We start from the raw sequence: 9,751 nt of genomic DNA, 5'->3' as shown, positions 1-9,751 counted from the left end.
CACTCCTCCCTCCAGATCTCTGCTGCCCATGGCCACTGAGTGTCCCTGCAGGGCTGATCCAATTCCAGCATCCCATGGGGAGATGCTGCATTGCCCAGGGCAGGAGCCAAGCATTCCTACATGGATCCAATGTGAGCCTGGCACAGCCCAGCAGCCTTTGCCCAGTGCATTGCCAGAGGAGCAGCTTCTGCTGCCCTGCATGGCCAGAGGGAGCCCAGGCCCATCTGCAGCAGCCCTGGAGCTGCAGAGGAAAACTCCCCCCTTGTGCAGGATCCCTGCTCCAGCAGAGCCACAGCTGGCACTGCAGGAGGGCTGAGCCCCCATGGGATGGGGCTGTGCCACCCCCCTGGCACACAGGGGACAGGGACTGCTCTGACTCTGGCAGTGGGGTTTTTTATAGTTTTTTGGGTGTTTTTTGTACCATTACATTTGGTTGTTTTTTGGTTTTTTTCTTATTGTTGTTGTTGGGGTTTTTTTTGTTGTTGTTGTTTTGGTTTGGTTTATTTTTTTTTTTTTAATTTTCTTAGTAAAGAACTGTTATTCCTATTCCCATATATTTGCCTGAGAGTCTTTTAATTTCAAAATGATAACAAGTCAGAGGCAGGGGGTTTACATTTTCCATTTCAGGGGAGGCTCCTGCCTTCCTTAGCAGACCCCTGACTGTTCAAACCCCTCCCAGTCCCAGCCATCCTGTCTCGTGTGTATCAGGCTAAGCAGGGATGGCCCAGACCATGCCTGGGCACGCTGACAGGAGATGTGCTGCTTGGCCCAGCTGTTTTCATCTCCAGAGAAAAGAGCAAGGGGCTTTGACAAAAGTTTGGGTGAGCTGCAGCAGCTGGACACAGATCTGTACAACCTGTGTGTGTGCAGGGTGGGCAGCTCCTGCTGTGATTGTGTGTGCAGAGCCGTCCCTGGACACAGGAACAAAATCTGGGGAATCCTGAAACTGGGCTCCAGCAGCTGGAGCTGCCCAGAGTGGATGGCCCTTGGGGATGTGGGGCTGTTACCTGTGCAGAGTTTACCAGAATGTGGCAAGGCCCTGGGGGCCAGGATTCACCAGCACCCTCTCCAGCACTTCTCATAGGAATAAATCCTCCTTTTTTGTGGCATTTCAATACTGTTCTGCTAACAGCAGCACCCTGGATGGTAAAAAATGTAAGCTGTGTTACAGACAGGAACCAAGTGCCTGCTTAGCAGAGATCTCCTGTGTGATGTCTGTGCCCCCTGGGTGATGTCTGTGCCGCGGCTGCTGAGGCCTGGGCTGGTTTTACTCTTCTGTCCCTTTAACTGGAATAGAGACTGAAACATTTATTTGGAGAGGGAGACTGCAGAGAGCTGCAGGATGCTCACTCATGGGAGATGAAAGAAGGTGCACATTGATTGGTGTGATTTAAAAGCTGGATCTTGCCTCCTGGCCAGAGGCTCTGATAAAAGACCTGGGACGTGTTGCCAAGAGGTTGGGAAGAGGTTTGAACTCCAAGTCCTCCCAGCTGACCTGGTCTAACAAGGAGCATTTTTGCCCTGTAACAGGTGTGAGTGACTGACTACAAAGAGAGGGGAAAACGAGCCCTTCTTGCCATTATTCTCCACCTGAATATCAAACCAGAGGAGTCCTGTTAGTGTGCTGCCTCTCTCTCCTGTTACAAGGCAGGGCACTGTCAGATCAGATGGTCTGTTTGTATTACTTTGGAATGGAAAAGAGTAAAGGCAGTTTCTGTAAAGAAACACTTGAAAAGGCTTCCCTGGTTTTTCATCAGAGCTGTTGGAAACCTTCCTTCCCCACACTGCCCCTTCCCCAGTCCCACCCCCAAAATCCTCACCTCTTCCTGCCTTTGTCAGGCAAGTGTCAGATTTGACACCTTTGCAGTAAGGTACAGAAATGCAAATGGACAAATCCAGCAACACCTAATCAGAGCATGTAAACTTTCTGTGAACCTAATTTGTGGATTAAAAAAAAAAAGAGGCCATATTGGTACCACATTTCTAAAATGCTTTTGACACTATTGAAAAGCTCCTCATAGTACTGCTCTGACCTGACTTTTCTTTTCAGGCAGTCCAGCACCGGTGAGCGCTCAGGGGAAAGGGCTGGACTCCCTGAGCTCCTCCCAGCCCCTGCAGCTTTGGAGAGCCTCTGTCCAGGTGCCCCCCAGCCCTGCTGCCTGTCCTCCCTGCAGCACAGGCCTCGGGAAGGCTCCCTGGCTGTGGGCAGGACAGCAGCCTGAGCAGCAACGGGGGAGGCAGCAGCTCCTGCTTTGGCTCCCCCTCTGCAAGGGCAGTACAGGGGAGCTGAGCATTTCTGCAGGGCTGCTGGGCAGGGATCGCTGCTTGCAGCTGCCCCAGCCCCTGCTGAAGCAAAGCTGGCACCTGTACATTGACTCTGGGCTGTGTTTCTGCCACCAAAGTGTCAGGATTTGCACTTGCTCTCACAGGGGCAGTACAGAGAGCCCTAGCAGAGTCTTCAGGGAATGGAGCTGCCTCTGGTGCTCCTGCAGCAGTGGAGAGGCTGCCTGGGGCCAGGAGCAGCCCTGCATGTCACTGTGTCCCTGCTGAAGCCACTGAGCTCGGGCTCTGGGGTCTGAGTGCTGCTGTCACGTTCAGGAGCCCTGGCCTCAGCTCCTCCTCAAGGGCCTTTTCCCTTGAGAAACACGAGGGCTCAGGCTGAGCAGGGCCACAACAGGGCAGGAGCTGTGTGTGAGCTGCCCTGGGAGGGACAGGCAGCTCTGAGCTAAGAGGGGAGAGGGGTGTACCAAACATGTGAGACCTGAGGGAAACTGATGTAAACAAACCTGGACTGGGGCTGGAGAGGAGCAGCCTTGGTGCCAGAGCTCACTGGGTGTGTGGGGTGTTCATTTTAGTGCAAGTGCCCCAGGCTCCATTTACACCTCAAACCCCAACCTCCCTCCCTAAAGCAGAAAGGTCACTACAGAGAGGCTCTCACCTCCCCTGGCTCAGCTGGGCTTTGCCCTCTCCTCCAGCTCAAAGGGAATTGAACACAACAGAAGGACCAAACATTCTGATGGACACCTTTGAACAAGAACAAGCAGCCTAGGTAAAGAAAATTACAAAGGAAAGGCCTTGCCAGTGCTTCAGTTTCTATTTTTATTATTCCATGTGGTTATTAACAAAGGCACATGTCTAGTCCCTTGGTCGCTGGGTTGCTTCCTTTCTTGCTTGTTCTATGTTTGGGAACTTCCACGTATTAAGACACTTTACAATCCTTTTTTTCCTCTTTACAATGATAGCTCTCTGAAAGGTATTGTACCACAGCAAAAATAACCTGGCATCTCCCCAGAGGAAGAACCAGCATAAGAATGCTGAGGGTCCCCCTCCACACCCCCAGAAAGATTGAAGAACACTTTCCAAATCCACTGGACACTCCATTCAATGGAGTCTTTTTTTGCTCTCCACCAACCAAAAAAAAAAGCCCAAAATGCAAACCACTCTCCTGTGAAGTTATGCCCCAGGACAGGATTTGCCTAGCACTTCTGAAGTTCGGGCTGTGCATGTGTGAGCAACGCCTTCAGATGGCAGATCAAGTAGAGCAGGCTTGGGACTGGCATCCAGAACAACCAGCCCCAAACTCTGTGGCCTGGGACCAACCTCAGCCAGTCTGACCTTACTCATTCACTACACTTAAGTGTCAACGAGAATTAAACAAAAGAAATATTTGAATTCCAATAGTTAAGTTAACAATGCTTAGTACAAGAATTAAGTGCTTAATTACCAGCATTGTTTCCATGATATAGACATGTTGGTGTTGAGAGCCAACAAGAGGGAGCTGGATTTTTAATGTTTTAAAACGGGTTAGAAACACACCACATTACACAATATATGCCACGTTGTGAATTCAAGGGTTTTTTTTATTAAAGATTAAAAATAAAAAAACATTTGACACCCTAATATACATAGAGTCACAATAAACTCAAACGTGCTAAAAGCAAAATGTGCATAAAGACACTCATTTCTAAAAGGCACCCTGCCACCAACATCTTTTTAAATGTTTGTCTAATTCCACCAGGTTTCTAGCTTTCTCTCCCTTCCCTAAAGGTGAGACTTTAGACTGCTATCAGGTACAGACACCTTTCAGGGGTCTGTGCTATCACTAGAACGCTTGAAACCATGCATGCAGACTTAGCTCCAGCTTCTCCTGCCATTAACTATCGTGATTTAAAACGCACAAGGACTTTTTCTTAAAAGGTAGCAGCGTTTGGGCCGCTTCTAAGGGCCAAGAAGAAAGAGAAAGGGTTATAAAATAACTGCTGTGTCTCCACCAGAGAGCTTCGCTACTACAAACCACTTCCCTCCTCCCCCCATCCTCTCGCAAAAACAACCCCCGAAGTTAAAAACGCCACACACGCACAGGGATGAAATGTTCACGCGTTCGCTATTAGGCTGTCAGGGGCTGACAGCGTCAGAGAGCCCGAGTCCGCAGCCACAGCGCTGCCAGCCGCGCACACAGACAGACACACGGACACTCACAGACAGACACACGGACACTCTCGCTCAGCACACGCGTGTGCGGGGCACGCTGCCGTCCCCACAGGCAGCCCTGCGCTGGCTCCTCTCCGCTGTTACCAGGGTCTCCACATGGCTTTGGGCGAGCCGGGCGAGGGCAGGCCCTGCGTCTGGGACGCGTCCAGTCCGTCCGAGGGGGTCTGGCCCGGCCCAGCCTCCGCCTCGTCCGAGTCGGAGCAGGAGCCGGGCTCCTCGCTGGGGGCGGGCAGGGCCGGGCCCGGGCGGGCTGCGGCCGGCAGGGACAGCGCCTCGGCGGCGGGCCAGGGGCCGAGGGCCGGCTCCGCCACAACGTCCGTGATCGAGTCCGGGCAGCCGCCCTCGCTGAGGGGCATGGACTCCAGCAGGTGGTTGAGCAGCTCGGCGGCCGTGGTGGCGTCGATGCCGGGGCAGCTGGAGACGAAGGTGTGCACCTCGTGCATGCACTGGATGTAGCCGGCGGCGAAGCGCTCGCTGGCCTCCAGGAGCCGCCGCCCGCCCCCTGCGCCGTGGGGGATAGAGAAGGGCGCGGGTGAGGCGCGGGCCGGGCCGGGCGCCCCCCGCCGCCCCCCGGGCCCGCACTCACCGCGGCCGCGGCGCTCCAGCACGGCTCGCACCCGCCGCACCGTCCGCTCCAGCACCTCCGCGTTCTCCAGCTTTGCCTGAAACTGACCCGGGGGACGCGGCCGTCAGCGCGGCCCCGGGCCCCGCCAGCCCCCGGCCCCCACCCCGCCGCCGCCTCACCTCGGTGTCGGCCAGCAGCAGCCGCAGCTCCCGCAGGCTCTCGTTGATGCGCGCCCGGCGCTTCTTCTCCACCAGCGGCTTCCTCATCTGCGGGGACAACAGCACCGTCAGCTCGTCAGACCCCCCTACCACGGCCCGGCCCAGCCCAGCCCGGCCCGTGCTGTCCCCACCGCTCACCCTCCGGTCGCCGCAGGGCCCCGCGCAGCCCTCGCCGTGCGGCGGGCGGGCCGTGCCCGGCGCCATGGCCGCGCCGCTGCCCCGCTCCCTCCGCTCCCGCTCCGCGCCGCCCGTTTTATACCCCGCGATTTGCATGTCAAAGAGCCCATTGGCCGCGCCGCACGGGCAGCGCCGAGCGTTGGCCGAACGGGCCAATGGCGGCCGCGCGCTTTGTCTGCGCCGGGGCGGGGCGGGCGGAGCGGCCCCGGCGCTGGGCCCGGCCCCGGAGCGGGAGCGGGAGTAGGAGCGAGTCGGGCTGGGCTGGGCTGGGTTGGGCCGGGCCGGGCCGGAGCGGGAGCGGGCCGTGCCGTGCCGTGCCGTGCCGTGCCGTGATCCCACCGGCAGCGTGCGGCTCCGCGGGGCGGCTGGCCCGTCCCTCAGCGCTAATGACCCCGAACCCCAGCGCCCGTTGCGGGCTCAGCGCCTCGGAACACCCGCGTGTGTGGCTGCGGTGTCGGTGGAACGGAGGGCACGGCGGGGCCGGCCAGCTGCCGGCGCGGTGCCAGCACCGACCTGGGTGTGCCAGAGTCAGTCTGAGCTGTGACCGGAGGCCGTGGGGCTCAGCACGCACAGCTGGCATGGAGCCGGTGTTGTCGTGCCCCGTGCCAACGGACGGGGCGGCTCTCGGGCCGGGTGCGGGTCCAGCCCGGCAGGACGCGCCCGCTGTGGCCGTGGCTGTGCGGGCACCGCGGCTGCTCGGCGGGGCAGCGCATCCCCGGGCACGGGCAGCCGGGCCCGAGAGCTCGGTGCCTCCCTGGCTGAAGGAGCTGGGCAGCTTTGTGCGGGTAACTTGATGCTGATGACAGTTGGCAGCTGCAGTTCCCCCGGCAGAGCGAGGCAAATAAAAGCGTTAGGGCTCGTCCCCGAGGAGAGCGACAGGTGTTCGCTCCCGCTCCTTTGTTTCGCTGCTTTTATTCTCCTCGCTAATGCATGTCATATTTTTGCCGCCCGAGGAAACAGGAGACGCGTTCCCCGCTCGAACCGGCGCGGAGCCGCTCGCTCGCCCCGCTCCGTGCCCGGCAGAGCTCCCCTCCTGCTGAGGCCTCCTCCCGGTTCGCCTCGCCACGGAGAGCCCTTTGGCTGAGGGTTCCTCCCGGTTCGCCTCGCCACGGAGAGCCCTTTGGCTGAGGGTTCCTCCCGGTTCGCCTCGCCACGGAGAGCCCTTTGGCTGAGGGCTCCTCCCGGTTCGCCTCGCCACAGAAAGCCCTTTGGCTGAGGGCTCCTCCCGGTTCGCCTCGCCACGGAGAGCCCTTTGGCCTCGGTGGTGCTGAGGTTTTCCTTGCGGAAGCTCTGGCGGGAGCTGCAGCCACACCGGGATCGGTGCGGGCAGGTCCCGAGTGGCCCCGCGGGTACCGGAACGAGCTCGGGAAAGGCCGGGCTGGCTCTCACTATTGGCAGTTCTGCTTTTCTCCTTCAAAGTGCCGTGTAAAGCTCCGTGCCTGCGCTGTGCTAATCCTTGTGCCACGGGAGAGCAGCTGGGATGGAGAGGCTCGGCATCCCAGGCCATCCCGGCGTGCACACGGGTAAAGGCAGCCCTGGACGGACACCTAAGCTCAGGCCACTCTTCGCTTTGTATCGCACTGGACAGGAGGTGTTATTTTCAGAAAAGTGTTTCTGGTGTGTTTTTTCCTTTTATGTTAAAGCATCGGTGCTTGGGTTCTGTCAGAGAGGCTGTTCAGGTGTTGACAAGTTTCCCTGCACCAGGCAGGAGCAGAGTGGGATGTGCTGGGGGCTGGGTGTCTAAATCTGTCCTTCTGCCTCTGAATTCTCTGTGTGACACAATGTGGAAAGCAGCTCATTCTTTTCGATGATACAATTAATGCTGGCTAAGCAGAAATGCTGTGGACCAGGCCTAGTATAGAACATTTCTGTATTTAAGTAGAGACACCTGTGACCATTCTGTGCCTGGTTGATGCATACTTAGCCTACCTAAGTGGCAGGGGAAAACCTGATTGTGTACGTGCAAGCTGCAGCAAAATAATGGGTGTCACAATTTTGAAGAACCATCTTTGTTCTGAACCAAAACTAGGCACCTAAGGTCATCAGAGGAGTATAAAACACACAAATGCACACACGCATTTGGAAAATGTGCAGTAACACACACAAGGTATGTAATCGTTGGTAAAATATGAACTCCAGGCCTTTATGAGCTTGTTTTCTCTTCAGAGAGAGCTCAGCTTCTCCTAGAACGAGGGTGGGGGGAAGTGGGCGAGCCTGGTTGCTGGTGGGGGTGAAACCAAACCACACAAATATTCATGTGTTCACTGCTCAGACAGTGGGGTTAACACTGCTGTAAATTGTGTGAAGTCCCCAGACCTGCCAGGCCTCTTCACTGTGGGTGTTTGTCCCAGCTGTGTTTCAGAGCCAGCTTGGGTTCCAGGTGCTGCTTTATCGTGCAGGGAAATGAGAAGTGAAGGAGCTCCTGAATTCACCCAGCCAAGGTTCAGGTGTGTCAGGAGCTGGGTGGTGCAGCTCTGCTGGCTGCTGAGCAGCAGTGATCTCTCACAAGCCTCAGTGTGAGTTTTTGAGCAGTGAGGAGCTGGAGGCACAAGGAGACTTGAGCATCAAATCTTGGCTAAGAACAGCCAGACAGAGCTGGCCATGGCTACAACATCCTGCTTCTGTCCTGACTGGGTGGGTGCTGATGGCAAGGCATTGCACACATTGCTGGCTCTTGTTCTGCAGCATGTCTTTTTGTATTGTTTTTTGAAAAGCTGCAGGTCAAATGAGTTGACAAATACTGGAGCTGTTTGTGCAGGGCATTAAAAATGTATGTGCCATAAATATCAGGGCATCACTAGAGCTGCCATTCTGGAGGAGGAAGTCACTGCAGGCTATCTCCTCTAGCCCACAGGGACAATGTGACATTTTTGTGCTACTTTAAACAAGTTCCATCACATCAGGTGAAGCGAATCATGGTAACCTCATGCATTTTAATGGAAATGTCAACTGCAATCTAGTAAAAGAAAACATTCCTTAGGTACCTTGTCCAATACCTCGGTGCTTGTCCATGTGTGGTGGTTCCTGAAGATTTCACTAAACCCTCCAACTCATCTGTATTTTGTCCAGGTGAAGCCCATCCTGCTCCCTGCTGAGGGGATGTGTACAGGCACTGCTTCCTCCTGCATGAAGGGTGGGAGTTTAAGCTTTGCCAGGCTAGGGAGCTCTGTCCTGCCAGAGACAGGCTCCTACACAAGCTGTAAAAGGCAGTTTAGCCATGGAGCAGCATCGTTTCAGCAGAGATAATGGCACCTGGGCCTTGCTGCAGGTGTTCTCCTGTGTGTAGAGCAGCATAACACAGCCTATAAAACAGGCTTTCATTCTTTCTAGATGATGCAGAAGCACTAATGCAGCTGTGGTGACAGTGGCAAAGGCAGCTGTGGGAGGCCATCCTGCAGCCTCAGGACGTGCCCTGTGTTTTGGAGGCCCAGGTAAGCGGCAAATCCTCATTTCTGTCCTCACACGTTTCTGTTTGAGTTGGCAGGTGCATTTGGAAGGTCTCTGGCTCCCAGAAGAGCGTTCACAGAGACATAATGAAGCTCAAAACATTTTTGAGTACTCTACAGGCAAGTGTGCTGCCATGCATGCCCTTGGACTGGAGTCAGGAGGTGACCCAGGCTCTGCGTGGATAATACAATCAGGGCACGGGATAAAGACACGATGAGCATGCACAAGGTCCATTGGAAATGCTTGAGTAGTTTCTTTCATAAATGGTATAACATCTGTTGTCACTGGAGGCACAAGTTCCTGTCAAAAAGACACGTCATCCTTATAAATATTAATGGTGCATATAAATGGTGGTGGGTGTGAACTGTGGATGTGAGGTTAATGGGCGAGCTGCTCCTCAGGCATCAGTTGGCTGCCATCAGACTTATTTCTGCACTAACAAATACAAACTGTTTAGCTGGCAGAGCAAGCAAAAAGCTTTCTTCCCCCTCCTCCTCTCCCTGGGGTCCAGTCACAAATGAAATGTGTACTGTAATTAGTCTCTTGCCTTGTCACTGATGAAGATTTGTCCTGCTCACAGAGCTGAGGAGCAGAGGAGTGAGGCTGGAGCTGCAAGAGCTGAGGCTGTAGGTGATAAATGGAGGGAAGGAGGAAGGCTGCAGCATTCCCCATCACTGGACCCTAGCTGCCCTCAGTGCCATCGATTTCTCTGCTCTTAATAGCTGATGTTTAAGAGGAAAATAGGGTAGAATATCAGCACTGAGCTGCTCTTGGACTCCAGTCTGTTTGTTACTGCAAATTGTGTTTGCTGCCTTGAGCACTGAGTTCCTTCTGCCCTTTTCAAAAACCATAA

General features: G+C 55.4%; 1 protein-coding gene across 2 annotated transcripts; it reads right to left on the bottom strand.

Annotated features, from left to right (window-relative positions):
- Window positions 1-4,424: 4,424 nt before the first annotated feature.
- LOC139594754 (transcription cofactor HES-6-like) lies at window positions 4,425-5,547 on the bottom strand. Of its 2 annotated transcripts, XM_071437135.1 has the most exons (4): window positions 5,413-5,539; window positions 5,236-5,322; window positions 5,078-5,159; window positions 4,425-4,993 (listed from the first exon to the last, which is right to left on the bottom strand). In XM_071437135.1, exons 1-4 carry the CDS (start codon window positions 5,476-5,478, stop codon window positions 4,572-4,574), a joined length of 657 nt encoding a protein of 218 aa, XP_071293236.1. In that variant the 5' UTR covers window positions 5,479-5,539; the 3' UTR covers window positions 4,425-4,571. The 2 variants fall into 2 exon arrangements, with proteins under 2 accessions (XP_071293236.1, XP_071293235.1); XM_071437134.1 differs by having other exon boundaries at window positions 4,425-5,159; window positions 5,413-5,547.
- Window positions 5,548-9,751: the final 4,204 nt, after the last annotated feature.

This window comes from Agelaius tricolor, unplaced genomic scaffold (assembly GCF_023055355.1).
Source record: "Agelaius tricolor isolate 1412-34295 unplaced genomic scaffold, bAgeTri1.0.p SCAF_12, whole genome shotgun sequence".
Classification (NCBI taxonomy): Eukaryota; Metazoa; Chordata; class Aves; order Passeriformes; family Icteridae; genus Agelaius; species Agelaius tricolor.
This window is presented reverse-complemented; position numbering and strand designations above follow the sequence as displayed.